Source organism: Camarhynchus parvulus, chromosome 3, assembly GCF_901933205.1.
Source record: "Camarhynchus parvulus chromosome 3, STF_HiC, whole genome shotgun sequence".
Classification (NCBI taxonomy): Eukaryota; Metazoa; Chordata; class Aves; order Passeriformes; family Thraupidae; genus Camarhynchus; species Camarhynchus parvulus.
Genome location: NC_044573.1, coordinates 34,732,346 through 34,754,958, shown reverse-complemented (window position 1 = coordinate 34,754,958; position 22,613 = coordinate 34,732,346). Strand labels below are relative to the sequence as shown.

The 22,613-nt window shown below is 44.3% G+C and overlaps 1 protein-coding gene and 1 long non-coding RNA gene across 5 annotated transcripts in view; one reads left to right on the top strand and one right to left on the bottom strand.

Annotated features, from left to right (window-relative positions):
• Positions 1–3,184: 3,184 nt before the first annotated feature.
• Positions 3,185–22,613, bottom strand: part of VIT (vitrin) — a 52,739-nt gene continuing 33,310 nt past the window's right edge. For 2 of the 4 annotated variants that reach the window (XM_030946460.1, XM_030946459.1), the window contains 9 exons: positions 21,854–21,892; positions 21,032–21,094; positions 16,898–16,945; positions 12,421–12,483; positions 9,623–9,770; positions 8,910–9,013; positions 8,187–8,413; positions 5,651–6,164; positions 3,185–5,323 (listed from right to left, as the gene is read on the bottom strand). In XM_030946460.1, the coding sequence (XP_030802320.1) occupies positions 5,145–5,323; positions 5,651–6,164; positions 8,187–8,413; positions 8,910–9,013; positions 9,623–9,770; positions 12,421–12,483; positions 16,898–16,945; positions 21,032–21,094; positions 21,854–21,892 (1,385 nt within the window). In that variant the 3' untranslated portion in view covers positions 3,185–5,144. The remainder of the gene's footprint in view (positions 5,324–5,650; positions 6,165–8,186; positions 8,414–8,909; positions 9,014–9,622; positions 9,771–12,420; positions 12,484–16,897; positions 16,946–21,031; positions 21,095–21,853; positions 21,893–22,613) is intronic. The other 2 variants (XM_030946462.1, XM_030946461.1) reach the window with 2 other exon arrangements.
• On the top strand, positions 11,231–22,349 carry LOC115902732. The gene is made up of 3 exons (XR_004060630.1): positions 11,231–12,192; positions 21,533–21,639; positions 22,241–22,349. It is a non-coding gene; the product is annotated as an uncharacterized LOC115902732 (long non-coding RNA).

The window sequence follows — 22,613 nt, the reverse complement described above, 5'->3', positions numbered from 1 at the left end:
GGACAGCGTTCATTCAGTGCAAAAATAAACGTGTGGTTCTGCCCTTGGGGAGAGGATGAGGGAGAGCAAAGCACACACCACAGATGGCAGCTGTGTCTCTACAGGAAGGTGCTCAGAACGGCACCGTGAGCGGGTGGCAGGAGAACCTACACAGACCTGCGCAGAACAAGTTGTTGTCAGTGAGCCCATCCTGTTTTTTCTGAGCTTGTAGGTGGGTAAGTGAAGTTCTCAGCTTTTCTTGGTAGGTATAAAATAGCCTGATTTGGTCCTACTCGTCTTCCTGCCTCACAGGAAAGGAGGAATCGCTTTGTGAATTGGCAGTACAATCTCATTCACGCCACTGTGAATGCCTATAGAAGATTCCTGAGGTAGGGGGAGAGAAGATTTAGTGAATAACATATGAGTGACCCTCACATGGGGGAGGCATTCTTAACATGCTTATGGGTTTGCCTGTGACTTGGCCCCATGATGATTTGTATGTGAGAAAAGTGTGTATACTTGATGATACAGTGGAACTTATACAATTTCTTGTGCTTAAAAAGAAGCAATTTCTACAAGTGCTGGAATTCTTGAACTGCACTATCAGAGTTCTCATTAGAAATCAGAGAATGGGTTAAACTGGTGTTAAGGAAAATAACATGTTTCTTGCCTTTCAGTAAGACTGACACAGTTGACTGTGAGTAGTGTTGCTGATGCGGTGCTAAAACCCTCATTCCCCTTCCTCCCCCAGTTTAAAAAGGAAAAATTATTATTTTGAGGAATTTGAAGCATTCAGCTGCATAGATGTACATTTGTAATGTTTTCAATATGTAGATGACTTAGCAAATGTAAATGACCTGATATTGTCCAAGATGTCTTGAAATGAGATGGGAGTGGAAAAGAAAAGGGATCAAGTTGTTTCTATAATGTTGTTCATGGACAGAGGAAAATAGCTAGCAGAGTGCTAGTGGCTTTGTTCAACCATGAAGTAATTTAAGGTATGTATACCACAGAAAAATGACTTAAATTTGGTGTCTAGATAATATTTCTGATAATACCTACTGCTTGCTTTGGCTTTCTAAGTAGATGACGTGGATGATTTCCTGTGGGGTTACAGGTAGGGTGTTGAATCCCTAAATATATTTAGATTGGGTTGATCCTGGCTGGATGCTTAACTCCAGAGCTTTTCCTGATTACTGGTATGGTTCCCCCTGTGTGCTGAAGAGCCGTGGGGGAATGAGTGCGAGGAGGAAGGGGAAGCTTGTCTGCCCCCCTGTCAGCAGCAGCCATGGAGAAAGTCTCCTCTTTCCAAACCAGCAAAGCAGCAACTGAGGAGCGGGAGATGCACACTGGGGGCAATACCTTCTGTGCAGGGGGCACAGTGACAGCAGAAATGCTGTGTCCTGCTCTGGGGAGACAGGAATTTGAGATACTTCTCTCTGAAGAGATGGCTGAATGCTTAATTGAATTTGGTGGCTCACTGAAAATGTGAGTGGCTAATGCTGGAGTTGGCAGGAGATGCTGAAACTGAGCTCTGCCAGGTTTCCAGAGCATGGACATCAGTAGGTATTTCCAGGTGGGTGTTCTGCACTGTGGTTGCTGAGCACTGATAAGCCACCAGCCAACTCTGAGTGCAAAGAAGCTTATTTCTTAGGGAGAGGGTGATCAGACAACACCCTCTAGAATGTGCATGCAGTGACTAGGTCAGACAGCTTCCATCTCTTTTCTTGGGCATGCCTCTGGCAGACAGCAGGTTCCACTGAACTGGTCAGACATCTGAAACTAAGTTGCTCAGCATCAAGTGACTGGACATCTAGATCCTCCTTTGATTCAGTCCCACATCTAGAAAGTGTGTAAAGCCACTGTCATATTTTTTCAGCTTCCAAAAGAAGTCTGATTCCAAATAAGACATGATCTTGCAGACCTTGAAAAGTATATATAATTTTGATGCCCTTCAGTCATTAGGCTCTGCTTCAGTTAACTGATGCCTCTGACAGGTAATTTTGTGGTAGCTCACTCAAAGGATCTTTTTCATCTTAGCATGTAAAAGGACAACAGTGAAGCACCCAGGGCTTTGCCAACCTTGCTAAGTCTTCCATAATGTAGTAATAACCTCAGCTGTGTTTCAGAAACTAAAGTGTTATGGTCTGTATTTGCTGTTTATTTTTTAACCCCATATGAGATGACATGCACTGCATGTGCCTTTAGGACAATTTTATTGCAAAAGATATAGCAACTTATGTTGATAAGCTCAAAATAGCTTGTATATGTTACAGAAGGAGTTCTAGTTTCTTCAAACAAATATACCCCTTTGAACATTTATCTATATATGTAAGTTACCTTGTTTTTTTAATCTAACAGTATTTAGAGACTTTAGTAGGTGGCAAGTGATTTGATTGCTATGAAAGGTAAAGGTGAAGAGGAGTGTCTTCTGTGATTGCATGGAAGGATGTATTCAAAATTTTGAGACTTCCACTTAAGTTTACGGTGCTTAAGAATAGGACATCTATGTTTAGATAAGAGTTTGATTAAACAACTTTCACAGTTTGAGTTTTGACAATTTCAAGATCGTCCCAAGAAGTAAATAAAAATGCACGTTGAGAAACAAGCACCATAGTTGTTCTGTAAACTTAAGATAAACCGTTTGAACAACAAATCCTGAAGTGTCCCTTATAAATGTTTGACAAAATATAGCTGTGCAACTTTCCTGTGAAAAAGCATTTGAAAGCTTAATGTCATTGCTTAAACTTTAAGCTTTAGGGAAAAGTTATATCCCATATGCATATATCCCTTAGCACATCCTGAAGAGCATGTGTGCTCTAGCTGCTCCCAATGTCTCGGCCACCACTGGCACAAGTGAAGCACTGGGGAGTCTCTGTAGGGTACCAGTCTTTGGAGCTGCAAGAGTACATTCGGTATGGAGAACAATATGTGGTGGTGAGCTGCTGCATTAAAAATTAAACCCACAGCATTAAGAGTAACTGTAAGTTAGGATTTAGGCCTTTTTCTCAGGCAGCCCCAAATCAAGCCCCAAACAAACAGGTTTTTTAGACAATAAATCTGGTGTCTGAACTGAAGTCCCCAGTAAATTTAGTTAGTGGGTTTGAGTTTTGTCCAGGCCATGTAATGTCCCCTGTTGACAGAGAAAGATGTGTTCAGCAGAAGGGTAATGAGGAGCTGGGTCAGGAGATGGGGGATATCAGGAGTTGCTCTGCTCATGCCGCATGCCTAACTCTCTGTCCTTAATCATTTTTTCAAGCCAAAAGCTACTGCTGTGAAGTGCGGCAGCAGAGATTAGTGGTAAAAACTCTGCATACAAATGTATTTGTGGATGCTGACAGTGTCCTGGGCTTTCAGTATGGCTAGAATGGTTGAATTGATGATACTCAGTTAAAGCTGGAACTTAATGTTTCTTCTAAGGGGAAGTGATGAACTTTCACTGTGTAAAACCACTGTTTCATCCAAAACTGGTTTTGATAACCTCTTGAGAGGACCCCAGCCTGGCTTTTGTTACCCCACCAGGGGGATCATGCAGAATCTGCTGTTTTCATTAATTTGTGTTATGCTTACTTAGTTGACAGGTTATAAGCTACTTCAGTCATATTTCCAAACATAATGATTTAAAAAATAGTCCTACTTTTGCTGATAAAATGAGTTTCCCTTATGGCAATTCAATTAGAATTTATGTGGCTAATAAATATCTTGGCTTATGGTTATTAAAACTATAAATGCTGTAAAGAGCCTGATTTGCAAGTAATATGGCACATCTGAGTTTTAATTTCTTTCCATTTCCTGTTAGTTCCACAAGCCTGGCACAGCATGGCTTTGATTTCTGTAAGGAGTGTGAACACTCATGTTTTTATTGGCTCCTTTGATAACTTTGCTTAATGAATGTATTTTCTTTAATGATACTGGATGGAACATAACCAGCAACTGCTGCTTCCTATATAGAGTGCAGTTATTTTGGTCCTCCTTGTGTGTCCCTCCTCCTGCACTGGGTAGTGACATGGGTAGTTCTACACTTAAGAAATCACTGTGTGTTCTGACAGATCCAGGGCTGTAATAGGTACATTTTGAAATCAGTCCATAAAAGAAAAGCTGGTCCTAAATTTGAGGGAGAGTATCTAAATGCTTGAAATTCTGCTTTTCCCAGTGTATAATACAGAACTTCAGATAATTCCATCTTAAATCCTGTTAATGGCTCTTGAATAGCTCTCCTGACACTAGAGACTGCACTTCTGAGTGTTGGTTTAATGACAGAGTGGTGAGTCTTAAATGCTTTAGTGATTGTGAGCAGCTTAAACCCACAGTTTTTCTCAGAGTCTCCTGTGTCCTGGCAACACTCCTGTGGTCCTGCAGGCTTTGAACCATCCAAGAGTGAAGGAGGAAGGTGAGGGAAAAGACACGTCTCAAGGTCAAGTAATTAATGCAATGTTGTGGGAGACTAGATTCCAGTTCCTGCATGTTGGCTGCCTTGTGGATTTGGGGCTTTATTGGGGTTGTAGGGTTGTAAAGGAGGCAGAGTTATAGGGTCCTGGGGTTTGAACATTTCCTCTCTCTTGCTTTCCAGTTTCTCAGGGTTTGGATAAATCCCAGTGCTTGAGTTGACACTAGCTGAAGCTTAACTTACTGACAAGACAGCAGTGTGGAGAGAGTACCTGCCTTTAAGAAGGTACTCAAATTGTGTTCCCCCTCCATCTGGTATTTGAGCCCTGATCTGTGTGTCATCTGGTGGGCAGTGCCACATGAGGTGTTTCTACCACAGCAGCTCAGCAGCTTGGCCACTCCCTGAAGGAACCTGGACACTTCAGGGAGCAGGAGGCACTTTTAAGGAATTTGTGTGTATCCTAAGGTGAGAATTGGGCAGTCTGGGGCTCTGTGCTAGAAGCAGCTCTTCAAACACCTGCAGTTATTTCCTCCATGTTCACTGCCTCTTCTGCTGTTCATCTAAATCAGAGTTTATGATGCCCACAATGAAAAAAAAAATCAACACTCTACGCAGAGCATTATCATGCATAGGGACAGAGCTGCAATCAACCTTGCTGACTGGAAAGTGCCAGAGGAAAGCACCTCCAGTGTTTCTTGAACTGAGGGCTGGCATTATTTCTGTGGCACTTGTCATGCCTTTAGCACAGTACCCAAGGGTCCTGCCTTGCTGGAGTCCATCAGTTCCGTGGCTGGGAATTAAACTCTGTGCAAATGTTTTGGATGAGCTGATTAACATAGCGGTAGAGGTTGTCAAAGTCATCCACAAAGAAGGAATGCTCCTTAGCAGGGTCTGATGCAATGGCTTCCAGTTCATCTGGGGCTGCCCAAGCAACTCCAATGGAATAAGCGATGACTCCTGGAAAAAAACCCAAAGTTTAGAAAAAGCACTAAAATTGTCATTGCGGTAAATCTAATTTAAGACCAATACTGCAAATGTAGTTTGAGGTCTCCTAGGCATTGCTGCATTTGTGATGATTTATAAGTTTTTTTTTTTCTGAAGTTCCTTATTCAGCTATTAAACAGATGCTGATCTTGTTGGACCTCAGTGGGAATCCAGAGAAAAGTACTACTCTTGCTTCATAAGGTTTCATCCAGTGCCTTCAAATTACAGCAAGCTGCATTTATCTGGCCTGGATAAGTGCTGAGGCACAAGGGGAGAGCAGGCAGTGATAGAAGACCTTACCATTTTGGTGAGCTGCCATGGCTGGCACGCTGACATCATCGTAAGACCTGCCATCTGTGATGAGAATCATGATCTTCCTTTTGTTGGGTTTGGACTTGCTGAACAGCTGCTCTGAGGCGTAGCTGATGGCTGCTCCCGTGCTGGTTCCCCCACTCCAGTAGCTGATCCTTTTGATGGCGTTCAGCACGTCCTGCTTTGTGCTGTACTTGTCAAAGCTGAACTCCAGCCTCTGCTCGTAGGTGTACTGCACCGCCCCGATGCGCGTGTCGGTGTCCGAAATCTCAAACTCCTTGCTGATGTTGGCCACGAACTGCAGAACCGTGCGGAAGTTGCCGGTGCCGACGCTGCTGGAGCCATCGATGACGAAGCCGATGTCGGCGGCGTTGAGGCACGTCTTGCTGCAAGCCAGGCGCTCGGTGTCACACACCCGCTTCACCAGGGGCTGCACCACCTTGTGCAGGCTGAACCAGCTGGGCACATTGATGGAATAGAAACCACTTGTCCTGCACACTGCCTGCGAGGCAACACAAGGATAAATGCAATGGAAATTCAGTCTGTCTGTTCCTGCTAGGGGATGTAGCTAAATTGTAAATATAGGCTCCTGGAAAGAGCAGTGCTGGAGTCTGAAATGGCCTCTCCTGCAATCACCATCTGCTTCCCTGGGAAATGATGTCAGTGTAACATCACAGATACTTGTGTAATGTGACAGTTTTTCCTGCCTTTTTTTTTTTAAACTGTGGGATGGAGCTGATATTATAGTAGTGAAAAAACTGTAAAAAGCAAGTTTGCCACCTGTCAGGCTTTTTTATGTGAGTCACATTGTTCGTGGGAAAAACATCCAAATCACAGAGGTGCTCTTAGTGTGGCTCCCATGGACATTACAGTGTGTTTGCCAGGTAGCAACTTCAGCTCCTGTCATTCAGGACAAGAAAGAAAGCTTTGCCTGCTGACAAACCCTACTACTTTGAAGTGAAACCTGGGGCTTAAGCTGCAGATAACTTGGTTCATACCTTTCTAAGCAAAGAAAACCCAGGCTCATTGTGTTGGCTCTGCCAAATAGTAAAAAAACCAAAATGAAACCCATTAACTTTTATAAGTAAATACTCATAAGGGCCAGATCTGTGGGCAGCTTCTATAGGGTCAGTGGGAGTCAGGTGAGTGTGGGTAGGAAGTAGGGCTGGCACAGAAGAGGACATGGGAAAAGTCAAGGGGTGGAGGAGGAGAAGGGTGGGGCAAGGCGGACAGTGATGCAAACAGGCTGGATCAAATTGTCTTTGGCTTTAGTGCTTCTTAAAGGCCAATTCCTCAGTTCTCTGGGTGAGAATATTTTGTTAAACCAGGCTTTATCCACCAGCTTTGTGATGGTGTGCGTATCTGACTGTTTTTAAAGACCAAGACACTGGTTGTGACTTGCACAAAGCCTAACGGCTCCAAGGGAGTTACAGTTCCCTCCAGTGCGGGTTCCTCATGGTGTCCTGCTCTCATTTGCTCTTCTGTCTCACTTCTATTTTAGTGTTATGATGCAGCAGTATCAAGCCACCATTCCCTCCTTACCTTTCTGTTCTGAGCCCACTCTGCTCTCATTTCTGCTGTGTCCCTGGCAGGTTTGCAGAGATTTGCTGTAGCTTTATTCTTTAAAAAACATTAAATGCAAATGAGACTACAATCCAATTATATGCTGACCAGAGATAGTGCAGCTCTTTGGAGCAGCTCTGAAACTCATGGGAGATTATTTCATGGCAGAGCGAACCAGCTCAGATGGGAATCTGTTTTCTGAAAATACCAGATAACCCTGTTTCCTAGGCCCAGCCTGGTCTGTCACTTGGTAGGTATCTCATGCCCTAACTGGGTACCAGCTTGTTCTGAAGCACTGTTATCAGACAGCTAGTATTGGTGCCAAACACAAATCAATCAAAGCTTGCATTCTCTTTTTTTATCTGCATATGGCAGAGATTTACCCTTTTTCCAAGTGCTACCATGAAGTCCATAGCAGCAGAAACAAGTAACTGAAAAATAGACTTCATCAACAGTGAAAAGAGAATGTTTGAGTTATCCAGTATAGCTGAAAAACTAGGATATGCTTATGTTGGGACTGTGCCAACCTTTGCTTATGTGGAACCTGTTTGTAAATGCAACATTGACATTAGACTGACAGGGCTCCTCACCCTTTCCCTAGTGGGAGATGCACAGCAAGAAGTTTGTGTAAAAAACAATTCCAAATTGCTCAAGCTGCAATTGTACTTTGTCATTTACTCTGTATTTGGAAAGCTGCTCATGTCAGTACAACTGCAGGTGTGTGCTAAGGTTTACTTGGTCAAAAGCCATTTGCTCAATGATGTACCTCTAACCAGAATTTTACTGACTTCATTCCCTTTCTGACCTCAGCATTACTGTCTGGTTTTCATACAGAAAGACTCAAGACAAGAAGGAAAAGAAATAACCATTAGTGAGAAGAAGGAAAGGGAAATGCCCTGAACAAAGTAGGCTGGAAAGTTTAGTCAGACTCAGTCCTGGTCAGACTCAGCCCACTAATTACCTTGTCCACAAAGTTCGGTTCAATAACATTCTGCTTTTCACTTTGAGCAGCTGCTTCAACAGTGACAAAGAAAATGTTGATCCCTGATTCTCTGGCCAGCCTGGAGGCCTCTTCCACTCGGTCGGTTGGCCACCCATCCACCATCACTACAACCACGTTGGGTGCTCCACCTCGGTTTCCATTTGCATCCAGAAAGAAGTTTTTGTTTACAAATGAAAGTGCCTTCCCTGCAATAGAAGAGGAGTTGATGAGGAGTTATGGATCTGGAAGCACTCTATCTGATAATATCCCATTAAATAGTAGGCAGAGAGCGGACTCAAGTGTTGGAGGCTGCAGAGAGCTGGGGAAAGCAGCTCACACAGTGGCTGTGTGAGCAGGAAGGGAGACCACTGCTACTGATGCCAGTGCTTCCCAAGCCGTCCTACACTGAGCGCCCTCCCTATGCCCCATAGAGGCTGGGGGTGATGAGCTGGGTTATCAAGGATCCCCAAAGCATTGATGGGAACTGCCTCTATGTCCTGTCAACTTGTGATGGATTTGCATGGCCTGGGATCAACACATGCAGGTCATGGTGGGAGCAGTGCTCCCTCACCAGCCTGGCCCCAGCACTAAGCGCTGTTTGCTCCCAGCCTCTGTATCCTGCGAGGAGGTGTGGGCTTGCTATTAGCCCAGGCTCTGGAGCCCTCCCTGAGCGGAGGAAGTGCAAGCAGTCCCATCACCTACCAACATTGGAAAGTCCCCCTTTCTGTTGAATTTTCTCAATGGCATTCCTTAGATCCTTGGAGTTGGCATAAGTTTTTAAATTAAATTCTGTGGAAGGGTCATCACTAAAAGGAGAAATTAGAGCAAATGTCAGTGTTTTTCTTCACATACAACACAAAAGCCATAGGGCTGGTCTGTGCTACCTGGCTCCTGACCTCAAGGTGGAGGGAGGCCTTTAGCACGTATCAGTTTAGAGCTATATTGTATTTGTTGGGAAATGTCCCCACGAAGGCAGGAATGATGCATCTGACTCCATGTTCTCAGAAGCTAATTTATTACTTTATTATACTATATTATATTAAAGAATACTATACTATACTAAAGAATACAGAAAGAATGCTAAAAAGATAACAATGAAAACTTGTGACTCTTCCCAGAGTTTCGACGCAGCTTGGCACTGATTGGCCAAAAGTCAAAACAACTTACACCAGAATCCAATGAAACAATATCACCTGTGGGTAAACAATCTCCAAACACATTCCACACGTGAGCGCAACACAGGAGAAGCAAATGAGAAAAGAATTGTTTTCCTTTTCTTTGAGGCTTCTCAGCTTCCCAGGAGAAAAATCCTGGGCAAAGGGATTTTTTTCAGGCAATGTGAGTGCTACAGAGCTACAGCTGCTAGAGTGTGCAGTCATGTCCTGTGGCAATGGGAATGTCTGGGAAGCTCTTACCCATACTGAACAATGCCCATCAGAGGACCAGCACTGCCGATGCCAAGGGCTTGAGCCATGTTACCAAGGAACCGCTTCTGGAGCTGAAAGCGGCGTTTGCCAATGCTCCAGCTCCCATCCATTAGGAAGGACAAATCAACCTTGCAATCTGAGGAGAGATAAAGAAACACGGGAAATATTTTTAGTCTTTTCTGATTGCTGTGCTTCTTGCAAGCAGCAAAGGCCTAAAAACTCTGCATCCAGTGACTTGTCCTGCTGTGTAAACTCTACAAAAAAGCCTTTGACAAGGACAAGTCACAGTTGGCAGCTCAAGTCTGTCCTACTGGTTGGTAAACACAGTTCTTGGCATGACTTTGTCCCATACAACATCTAAGCTTGACTGTGTGACAAAAGGGCAAGAATCTTTTCACAGGAGTCAGTCTGGGAGCACGGCATTTTGGGGGTCAGGGAGGTCAGCCCCACAGGAGCAAGCTGACTTGTATATCCTGTGCCCTCAGAGCCATGTCTTGGGCTCAGTGCACTTTATTTGCAGCCCAGAGATGATGGGAGTTTGTAAAACCAGCCATGGTTTTTGGATTTTGTGGTCTGGCCACCTGCAGAGGACAAACTAAGGAGATTTCCTTGGTGACACTTATGGACTTAATTGATCTAATAGACATAACAGGAACAGTTACTGTGTTAATGTGTCTCAGAAGGGAGGGAAGTTCCTGAAATGTGTGATGCCTGGGATTTGCCTCAGGGGAAGGACACTGTGGGATCTCTTCAAAGCAATTGCAATCCTGGATTACTGACAACAATCCTGGCAGCTCTACACTTCTGAATGAGAATTGTTCATCAGTTTCCTTCTGGGCTGGAGCTAACATCAAGGATGGTGATTTTGCTTGGGATGTTCAGACTGAGTGGGGACTGTTCCTTTGCATGTTGTTGTAGCCTTGTACCCGTGTGTGCAGCAGCAGCAGTGTGCTGTGTGTTTCCTCTCTGGGCTGAAAGCGATGTTCTGTAAAAGGTATGCCTGGACCCATACAAAGTCTTCCTTTTAATTACACAGATGAACCTCATCTTTGTGCTGCAAATGCTGTCTTTATCTCTGCCAACCTACTTTCACATTTCTCTAAGTTAGTGGTGAAACATTCACCACTTCGGTCTGCGACTGGAGCAGGATCAAAATTTGGCTTAACTAGAGCGCTAATTAACATTTTCCCCCTCCAGCGTCTGGGTCATCCCCATCTCTTGATTTCCCTCTGATGATGCCTCCTACCAATCAGACTGTTCAAACTACTGTGTTTTAATCATTAGGTAGCCCGAAGGCTACAAAGCACCAATTGTTCTTAGTGGCTTATGCAACTGCCTCCCATCTCATTACCTTCAATTTTTTCTCCCATAGCTGTCTCTTTTTTCTAATTCTAATAATGCTGAATTACAGGAGCGTGACTGAGAACCGTGTCCGCTCACAGCACATCGTGAGGCAGGGTCGGGAACCCACAACAAATACTTCAATTAACAGCCAAGTTTTCCTGGATTTCTTGTCCTTCAAAGGGAACTAGTTCATGAGATCTGTATGTGGGAAGTGGGCAGTTTGTTAGCCAGCAGGGTCTGGGGAGGCAAAGATTTACATACACTTATAGACAGACTTGGTTTCTGGGGAGGATTCTGATTCAGTGCTGGGACATGAGAGGGACACTGCAAGAGCACAGGCTGAGGTCCTTCACAGGGAGGTGAGCACTTTCTGATTTGCAGGGAGGCAAGATCTGAAACGGGACTTTTATGGTCCTAGAGTTGTCAGTGGGATGAAAATTTTGTTTCTGGTGTGACTAATTTCAGTTTAAGCGCTGGAAACACAGCTGTCCTTGCTGGTGTCTTCACTGCACCAAGCTCTGCTTTTCTCCAGGGCAATGGGCTCTGTAGGGCAGAGCCTTCCCTTTTTCTTCTTCTTTCCCTTATTTCTGTATCAGTTTCAGGTGTATTTGACATCTTTGATAGGGAAAAGAATTCTTTAAATATTAAGAGGAATTCCTGTGAATACATAGACATTTGGTTCAGTAGTTACTGTAAAGAGTCCAGACAGTGTTCAGCTGCCCGAGGATGGGCAAGAGAGGACCCAGGCACTGTTGGAAGGGTGAACCCTCTCTTTGGGGTGGCTTCCAATGAAGAGGTGGCAGGCAACACCATCTATCCACTAAGAACTTGCTTTCTCTTCTGCTACTTTGGGCCTCAACTAAAGATGGAATAATGGGTAAATCTGCCTTCTTAAAGGGCTGTAGAAGATTTCAGAGTAGGGGAATCTGCATTTTCTTCTCTGAACTTGGGTGATCCTTGATGATCCCTCTGCATCCTCTCCCTCCTGGCTGTGGCAGGCATTGGGTCCCTTTCTCAGGTGGTTTCCTTCCCTCCCACCCACTGCTGTAAGAAGGGTGCCTGCACACAGCATAGCCATGGGAGCCTGCTCTGCAGCGCACTGGATTGCTGTCCTCTGCCACCAAAGTACCTGAGTGAAGGAGCTCTTCTGGGAGCTTGGAGCTGATACTGCCTAGGAAGAGGTGGTAGGGAGCAGCCACCATCTCACTGCCCAGGTAAGCTAAATTTTGGCTGTTATTTCCTTCCCTGTAGAAGCAAAAACCAGTTCTGTGTATGAGGGGTCAGCAGAGAGTGCTCACTTTTTCTCTGCAAGGGAAAAATGTGCTCCTGGATTTTCTTAGGCTTTCTTGAAAACTTACCTTTTTCTATTTAATTTGAATGCATTCTAGCAATATGTAATTAATAATGTCGCTTAATTATGAAGTTAATTCTGAAGTACATACTCTGGTTCCCCTGGGAGATGGATTCCAGCGGCTTTGGATTCAATTCTTCCTTTGAACTGAAGCCTAAACAGAAAAAGGAAAGGATCTATCAGTGTGTGCTTGGTGGCTGCCCTTGCTCCTTAAGGAAGTGGGGAACAGGGTCACTGCAGAGACCCCCTGGCCTGAGGATTGATGTGGGAAGGAAATGGGGATGGGGAGGACATCCTTGGAGCTTATCTTTTTTCATCTACATCACTCCTGGGGTAAAACAAGAGCAGAGACATTTCTAGGAATGCCACCAAAATCTCTCCTAGCACCTGCTTTAAGGCATTTCCCTTTGGGAGTCATTTCCCTAACTGCAAGGGCTTGGGAGCATCATGCACAAGTAGTGGGCTCCTCAGGAGCTGAGTGTGGCTGGTGGCCACTGTGTGGGATGGTGACTCCTGGCAATCTTCTCCTGAAAACCAGCACGGCCACCCCACTGGCTCACTGTGCCTTACAATAAGCTGCACAATGTCCGAAGAGGATAAACAACAGATTTATCAAGTTGTTTTCTGTCTGGAGAGGAAAGCACAGGCAGCAGCTGACTCCAGCTCATTACAGCTGGGGAAGCAATGCAAGCCACAGCTCCTCAGGTGCCCCTAGAAGTCTGGGTTATTTTGCAAAGCACAAAAGAAACAGGGTAACAGAGCTAGGGTTAAGTCGATGGAAGGTCTCATGGGTCACTAGTGGATTCTAGTGAAGTATTTGGGTGGTAGCAGCCTTGAAAAGATGAGTTGATGGCCTTGTGAAAGGTACTGACTTACAGGACACCATCAGGCTGGCATCAGGTCTAAAAATGCTGGACTTCACTCATGACTTGAATGTCTGTCAAGACTCTCCTACAGTCCAGCATCTCCCTTCCAAGCAAGGGAAAAGAGATGTGTCTTTTCAGTACAGCATGACAAGATTAAGGGGATTTAGCTGGGATAATCCTCAAAAGAGACAGCAGTGATCAGACAAGCTGCAAACTGAACACTCACCAGAAAGCTGTTGATATAAAGAACAGCAGAACAGCTTATTATTTTTGTAAACTGCATGTTAGATTTTTAAAGAAAACTAGGAGGAAGACTTCCTTAAATCTTCATCACCAAGTAAGCTGAGGAAAGATTACTGACTTCAGAGACACAGTGAAAAAGGAATTTTAGAAAGTGTGAGCTCTATAAAGAGAAGTATAGAAATTACTAGGTACCACAGAGTTTGTCTCTCCACAGCAGGCAGCCATGAGCAAGCCAAGCATGAGAGCGGCAGTGTTTGTAAAGGGACATCAGGGAAGGTCACCACCTAAATATGATGGAAGATGTGACAGCCAAAGCTGGTTGCTGAAGGTATTAAGGACCAAGCCATAATAAGGCAGAGTACTGTGAAGAAAATGGAGGGAAGTACCAGCTCCATCCCCGTCTGTAACCACTCCTATTTCTATTCCAGTTAAGTCTAAAATTTTACCTCTCAGAATTGTCAAATACAACATTTTTGAGTCCTTCTAGCTGCATGCTGAAATCTGCACATAGTTTTGGGTGAGGGACCATGTTTGTATTAAGTCTGAGTGTGCAGGACCTGGTGTAAAGCTGACCTGATTGGTACTGATCCCTGCACGGAGGCTTCAGCACACGGCAGCATCCGTACCCGACAGGGGTGCTTTGGCTTCTCAGTTTGAAATTCAGCTGCCAGTGCGGAAAGTTTCTGCTGCAGGGACCAAACAGAGCTGATAACAGCAGCACCAAAGCAGTGATTTACCTCTGCTTTGCTTGTCCCCAGGCATCTGCTGTTGGCTGTTGCTAGAGCCAGGATGTGGAGCTGGCTGGAGCACTGGGCTTGGCCTTGTATGGGAACCCACAGGGCTGCCTGTGAGTGAAGCAGGCAAACAGCACAGAGAGTTGCCCTACTGTGTTTACAGCAAGAGTTGGTGATTACTTTGTGTGCTTTGTTTGAGAATTTCCCTGCTATGTCTGGCCAGGTTAGGAGAGCTCCAGGGCTGGTGCTGCTTTTTGTCACTGTGTCTGTGGTGCCTGCAGTGCCTGGAGCTTCCCTGTGCCCCTGCCCAAGCTTTGGACAAGATACTTTCTGGACTGGGAACAGGAGCTCTCCACCATCCTGGCACTGGCTCTTGTGACAGAAAAGCCTCTCCCACAGTTAGTGGAGCTGGCCCTCTTGTGCCAGAGCAGTCTGGATGCATTCAAAAGCAGGCTGGCAAGCCAGGCTTTGACTGGCTTCATCTCTTATGGCTGGAGCTGTTGTCCAGCACTCTGCTGGCTCCTGCCTCTTGTCTTGCGCACTGGGGATGAGCTCCCAGGCAGGGAACAGGGAAGAGTGCACCTGGTGTTCTGTATTTGCCTATGGGAACCCATTTGGATGGAGGAAACACCGGCAGGCAGAGGTAGAGTGGTGGTGCTGGGGCAGCACTGCCTGAGGCTGGCCACCTGTTCCTGACTGAGGAAAAATAATGTGGAACAGGGCTGACACCAAACAGTTCCTGCAGCAGATATCCAGTGATATCTGCTGCAGGAAACATTTCTGACCTCTCAGGCCTGAAGTCTTGCTGACACAAACCAAACCTGCCTTTGAGGGAAGGCAAGTCTTATGCAAGTCTATGGTTAGTTTATCTGATGTGGAAGTTAAAGGCAACATGATTTGACCATACACAACCTCTCTTTGCCAACCACATGGATGAAAATGATTGTGTAGTTTTTTTTTTAACCTGAAATAGTCATCAGCCTGCCTTCCTGACTGTGTATGTTCCAGTACAGACTTTAATTACACAGACACATAATAGTTCCTCAGCAACAGACCAAAGCCACGCTTCATCCTGCAGCCTGCACAGAGCATATCTTACATGTGCCAGCTTGGTATCCCATATGTGCATTTCTCCCCCACCTTGCCTTATTTGCAGAACAGAAAGTAGGTGGATTTAACACTGTCGTGAAATTAGAAATTAACATGTGCCATCCATTTTAGCAACTAAATTGTATATGAAGGATAATTCATAGATAGCTATTTGCCTCATGCATTTATGTACATCCTGTAAAATCCATATTCTTTTCCCAGGCATACAGCTGACATTAGCTTTGTCAGCATGGAAAACTCATGTGTAGGCAGTGCTGCTTTTTTCATTTTTATTTGCCAGTGCAGTTATCAGGTCTTGAAGGTTGTGGGTCAGCTGGCTGATTTGTGCATAGTGGAACAATAAGGTCACCTACCAAATACTCTTCCCCAACTAATTGGGGAGGCGGTCAGTCTCTATGGGGCTCCCTGTTCTGCCAGTCCAATTTATTGTTGGTATTGCCATGGGAATTTCAGCTCACTGTGTGGGCAGTCTACGCCATGCTAATTAAAGTTCCCTTCACTGACTGTCACAGCTGTCCATACTGATTAAACTTCCCATTCATTTAAGTAAGACAGCACTGATTACATCCACGCCAGAAACCACTCCTTTGAAGTGACAATCTGAATCCATCAGACTTTATCACACTAGTCTCTGCTGGCACTTCAGTTGCTGAGATACTATTAATACAACATCCCTTCCCCCATGCCCAACCTTTCATTGCATTTAATGCAATCTGTCATTTTCTGCCTCAAAATATCCCTCTGCACCCTGGTCCTCATGTTGTAGTTTTTCCTGAATAAGCACACTGGTAGCATTGAAGTAAGAAGAATATTCAAGGGAATGGCCTTTACAAGGGCCACCAGCACAGCCCTCTCCAGCATCAAAACCTGTGGTGGGAAAGATCTCTTGTATTGGATGGTGAGGCCCCTGGGGAGAGGGAGAGTACCATGTCATGAATTGATCTGTGTCTTGTGCAGTCTGCTTTAATGTTCCCAAGGAAAGGGAGCTGTTAAATCTGCAGTTGGAAGCTGCTCCTGATTAAGGGTTGCACAAGTCTTGGTCTTGTTGCTACTAGAGCTTGTTACAAATGTAGGGGTTTTTTTGCTTCACCAGTACTCATAAAATATTCTTATCTCCATATTGTCATTTTTGAAGGATAAAATGTCAGAAAATTTCAACGATGTTCATTATTCTTTATGTTTGACACAAACCCTCCTTTTCTTATCTGAATGTCTTCCCTAAGTACATTGACATCAGGATAATCTGTCATGTTCTGCACTGATTGCAGCTCTAAACTGTGATCTCAGCTGTGGCATTCCCAAAATACCTTCTCATTTACAAATGGATTCCAGTAGCTAGAATCCCTTTCCTGCAGTGTAGCTGCCAACTCTTTCCAGAGCTCCTCTCTTCTGCTCCTGCTTTAAGCAGGAACTCGAGAGTGACGAAAGCACAGAATAATCTGCTAAGATGTAAATAACATACCTTATTTACAATTTAAAATGCTGTAATTACTTCTCAGAACGAGATTGTTATCACCAGTGTCGTGGGCCTGATGAATAAATAGATTTAGCTTTACCCATGTGTGATGGAAACCACTTATTCCCAGACTAGTTACTGGATGCTTTAAATATTTACCTGTGTCAAAAAGGCTCAGTCCAGGTTTCCATGAGTCTATTTCCATTGCTTTCACACATGAAAGAGAAAAAAAAAAACTTTAACTGATAGTAGTGCAAATACTAGGGGTCACACAGCTCTGAGTCAATGAAGAGAGGTCAGTTTAGACAATAACTCAAATACTTAAATTAACAACAAAGGAGCCAAGGAAATCAGTAAACCTGGGAACTTTTATGTGCACATTTCAAGCCGTAATTAGGAGCATTGTATCCCTGCCCTCCGAGCACTAACCTTTTTTAAGGTTTTGAATACACCTCACTAGATCTGTTTTGGTCTTGTTCCTCTAAATTGCATTGATACTGAGGCAGAGACTGCAGTATATTTTTTTGTTTAAGTTGTTTCTCACTGAAAATCTGCGAGGACCTCTCACCTACAGATTTCTCTATCCTGTCAGCCCACTAAAGCACAAAGAAATTCTCTAAAAATTGCTTCACAGTTATTAGGCATAGATAACTTCATCTAAATTTCTACCCTTATAAATAAACCCCAAAATGTCTTTGTTTTTGGAACCTGCTGACAGATGTTTCCAAAAGTGATGTTTTGCATCTGGGTTGCAGCCAGATGAATGCCCTTGCATCTAACTAGGACAGAAACAGTTCCTGGGAATCCAAGGAAGAAAAGATTTAACTCTATTGGAGACTCAATAAGCTGCACAGAGCTGGCGTGCTCTTGACCAGAGGCAGTGGGTGAACTACAATATAGGCTTCAACAAAGTTGTGCATGAGCTTGCCAGTGTCCTCCAGCCTAGAGAGCACTGAGCTTGTCCTTAGATTGCCTTTCCCATGAGGAGCTGCCAGCTTCTCTTTGGGAGGAAGACTTGTTGGATGAGTCTGATGGCTGAATAAGGTGCGTGGTCTCCCTTAGGGTAGGGTAATTTCCCTCCTTATGCTAAGCACTACTTAAACACCCTATGAAGGATCTAAAAACTGAGGACAGCAAAGGGCTAAGTCAATCATGAAGCACACAGAAGTTTTTTTGTGATTGTACTTAGAAGGAGAAATCAGGTAAAGAAAGGGCAGACCTGGGTAATGGGAAAAGAAACAAGAGGAAAACCAGGAGGAATATTTCTATATTCTGGCAGTGTTATTTGCCAGTTTTATACATCCTTCAGCAGAGCCATGAGCAAACAGCACCAACAGGAGCTAGGGGTGATGGTTGCAGAGCACAGGACCCTACCCACAGAGAAGGGCTGATGCTCATTTGTTATCAAAGTGGCCAACATGTCTCCTGAATGCTGAGAAGAACAAATGTCAATGAAACCAGTTTGTGAGTAGATAATCTCCAAAGGTGTTCTTCCCCCTCCCAGGCTGGAGGAGCACCAGTGACCGTGGGAAAGGAAGATTCATATGAGGCTGCTTTTCATCCTGACCAGCCAAAAAGAAAAAACAGACAAAGAGCAAATTATGAAGAAGACCCTGCACTTCTCAAATCTTCTGTACAAATATGGTGCTCTGTGAGTTGCAGTGGCAAACCTGTTTAAACCAGTAGGAACTGTATGGCAAATGGGACCAGCTGAGGAGCTGCACAAAGATTTGCCCTCTTTTCTCTTCTTCATATGTAGGGATGTGAGCTGAAGGATCAGAGCAATGGAATGTGCTCATCTCACGTGTCACAGGTTTGTTTCTGCTGCCACCTCATTGTCAGGGAGCGCCCTCAGAAACCAGGCTTCTCTAACATCTCTGTTATGTTACAGGCAGATGCTTTTCAGAAAGACAGGGAGATGCTGAAAAAGACTGGTTTCTATCAGTAGGAACAATGGTGAGGTTTTTCTAGATTTACAATTAACAACTTCTTTAGCTCAGATGTCCACAGGTACTCTAGTCTGTCCAAATCCCTGTGGGTAGCTGTCTGATGTTTCTTCAACCAGTCTTCTCGGTTCACCCATTTAGAACTTTCTGTGGCAGTTTACTATCCTAATGAAGAAGATAAGTACCAAGCACACAAGAGAAGTACAGGATAAGAATTTGGAGTAGCTGGCTGCAAATATGCAGAGCATACAGCTTTTTGAGAGACCTGTTTATCCAGGATAAAGCTCTATTTATTGCATATTGTCCTAGACACATAATGAAGAAAGCTGTCCATGAAATGTATATCTGAAAGTGAAATTATTATTTTTATAACTAGGGCTCGCTCGAAGATGCCCATTAAAAAAAGGGTTGATTTTTAAGATACTCCAAGACTGGTCTCTTGAAAAAAAAAAAAGACACCACCAAAACTATTCAGTATAATTGCTTTAAAAAACATTCTTAAAAACTCAAGACTAAGTGAGTATGGGATTTCAAGGGAGTTAATGTGCATTGCACAAGTAACTGGTGTGTTGGGGAAGGCATTTTCCTTTTCTGGCAGCCTGAGCTGATGAGAGGAAGTTCCTCAACATCATGGCCAAGCTCTCAGGATTGATCTCTGCTGTTTGCACGCTCTTGGTGGGATTAAGAACAACCTGCCTTTCCAAGAAAGCAAGGACTTGTTCAGGAATTTTCCTTTGATTGTTAGAAAAGTTTGCTGCTTGAAAGCAACACATCTGAGCTGCCACATTCTGGACTGAAAAAAGGATCAGGACTTACTGGGAATACAGCAAATATGCATTTGTATTTTTTTCCCTTCTTGTTCTGTGGTGAAGAAAGCAGAATAATTTATGATGGAAAATTTGTACCTTTTAATCTCTTTAGGGTGACCTTAAGGTGCCTTAAGCAATTAGGTGGGGTGAAATAGTGACTTTGATTTAAGTAAGACTCAGCAGTATTCTCCTGTTTTTCTGGCAAAGATTTGGCTAGCCTGAGAATTAGCCAGCACATCATTTGGTATGGACAAAAATGTATGAAAAAGACAAACACAGATGGAAAACAGAAAGAAGAGAAGGAGATTGAAATGAGGAGTAGAAAAGTGAGGGAATGGAGTACATCTTAGGACAAGTGCATTTTAAATATGCTGCAACTAGACCAACTACAAATTGTCATTTTGACCAAGAGACTGCTGGGTGAGATTACTTGACTGAAATTATCTGGAAAGATAATAACATATCCTGCATAATAACATCCTCTAACCTCAATGTGAATGACCACTTGGCTCTTCCCTGCCACAATACTCCTCCTGTGATTCCCGGTTCTCACCAAAGCCCTCGGGGCCCAGGGACACCCTCATCTGCTGCAGTCTCTCCCTCCCAGTGGGTTTGGCTGCCCATGCCAGAGGTCAGCACTGGTACATGGCAACCCTTGCCTTGGCCAGGGCTGTGGGAAGCATCCATGGGACAGCACAGAGGTGCACACCCTCTCCTTTGCTCCTTGTACCTGTGCCTAGGCTTGTGCTGCACTATCTCAGCCCAGACCTTGCCTCCCTTACCTGGTGCCCTGCCTCAGCTGGTCAGACCTGCCCCATGGCTGGGGACTTGCCTGGCAGCCTGGGCTGTCAGGTCATTCTGGGAACCACCCCTGGACCTGCTCTGCTGCTCCTGTGGGGCTCTGTGGCCCTGCAGCCTCGGTGCAGCCCTGCATAGGTTGCTGCAACCTGGCTCCCATCCTGCCCCCCCTGCCGGGTGCTCCCAGGCAAAATCTGTCCCTGAGAAACTCTGCTGTCCATCATGGGAGAGTTAGTGATTGGTGTGTGTGCTGAGAGCTCTGGAGCCCCTGGGAAGTTGTTGGGAAGTGCCTGCTCACTGGGCTGCTTGCTGGGGAAGGGTCAATTGCACTTCCAGGAAGAGAGAACAGTACAGGTGATGTTTCAACTCTCAGTATTAAAAGCAGCCTCTACTTTCACAGTCAGCCTAGAGGTTTCTGGAAACCACAGGAACAGAGGAACTAGCTCTCCCAAAGACCTGAAGGGCTGCACAGAGCTGGTTGTTTGTTTCCTGTTTTGACTAACAGATAAGATAAATTGAAAACACTTTGTAGATGTTGATTCCCACGGCCTGAAACACCAGGTCATCTGTGACTGAGCTTTGCTTTGCCTTCCCCTTTCAGGAAGCTGCTAGTTGGTGTTCAGTGCACGTGTCTTGCCCTGGTCCTCCTCCAGGAAAACAAAGTGCAGTACAAGTGCTAATTTGTGGTTGCTAAAACTGTTAAAGAGAGTGGAAAATCTGCTGCTAGCAGTCTTGCTCACCCAGGTGGACTGGAGAGCTGGCAGCCCTCTGGAAGGTGGCAACAGGCTCTTGGTGCTGAGTACCTGCATGATCAGACAAAGAGGCAAGAGGTTAAATGGATGCCAGTGGGTGGGGAGAGAGGAGCATCATCCCAGGGAATGCAGTGGTCCCAAACTGTCTTTCTGCATGTTTTCAAACCACACAGAAAAGGAAGATGGAAATTATGAATTAATTTAAAAGGGCTGAAAGAGGCTGGCAAAAGAGTGTAGGTGTTAGTAGGTGCTGCACATTCAGCTATTGGCTGGTCCTCTGGAACAGCTGGCAGTGGGTCCTGGGATGCTGACAGTGCTCAGGGCCTGCGAGCTGGGTCAGGCCTTTGTCCTGCACACTTACACAGACACAACGTTCTCCTCTCAGTTTGCAACAGCAAATGTTATAAAAGACCTCTATAAATGATTTTAGACTACTTTTTGAGAACAATTCTATGCTTAATCAATCTTGTTTACTTTTTTCCTTTCAAGTTACACTGTTGTCACTCAACGACCGCTGTGATATCTCTTCTCACTGCAGCCTGCTATGAACATGGTTAGGAGGGAAAAACAGTGTGTTACTGCATGACTTGGAATATGTAAGTGGTAAAAATATTTGTGGGGAGGAAATAGAGGAGGATTGTAATCCTTTTACCTGTATTGTGTAGTAAAATATTCCTGTTACTTGCAGAGGTGGAAGTGCCCCTGAATGCTTTTAAAATATTATATTGGTTAGCACATGGAACTTAAACACAGGGTTTTCTAGTATTTGAGCAGTACAAATCTACTGGTTGTTGTTAAATTTAAACATACCTGTATTCTGTCCTCTTCCTTGTGCGGCCTGAACCTGTCCTAAGTAGACATCAAAGTGGAAAAGTGTGATTTATTACACCATGTTTGGTTCACTACTACTGCTACCTAGCTTTTTCACTGAGTCTCACTTCGTAGCTGTCAGAATTAATGGTTCATATATAGAGTTGTCATTAATAGACTTTCTTAGATATATTTTGAGCCTGCTTAAAAAAGGACTGTCTTCTCTGTCTGTCATACAGATCTGTCTGTTCCCTTTAGTTATGGATATTACTTCTACAAGTCTCTGGTCTGCATTTAAAAGATCTGCAGTTACCTCTGTGATTTGCTCTCCTTTGTAATTTTCTTTCTCCCACTCACACTGGTGATCTGTGTTTATCTCTATTTCAGTACCATCCAATTGTCCTGGTTGTGTGAGGAAGGTTTTAACCCCAAAACCACCCCCCAGACCAGATAGTACCCTTTCTGCAGAGATTAAGTGGATATGAGCAAGCAGGCAGACCGTAAGTAATGAGACAATGGAAAAATAATGTGGGAGAATTCATGTGTCTGACATGTCTTCTACACAAAGGGTTTTTTTAAAGGTGATTGGGTTATTAAATTCCCATTGTTCAAAAATACTAAAGGCTCAAATCATTTGCAGATAAAAACCGTGTCTTTAATAATGCCGTTCATTTAATTAATTATTCTTAAGAAGCCTGTTAACAAACTTATCCTTTAACAAGCCTTTATTCATTAGTTTTCCCAGAAAGATTATTTTGAA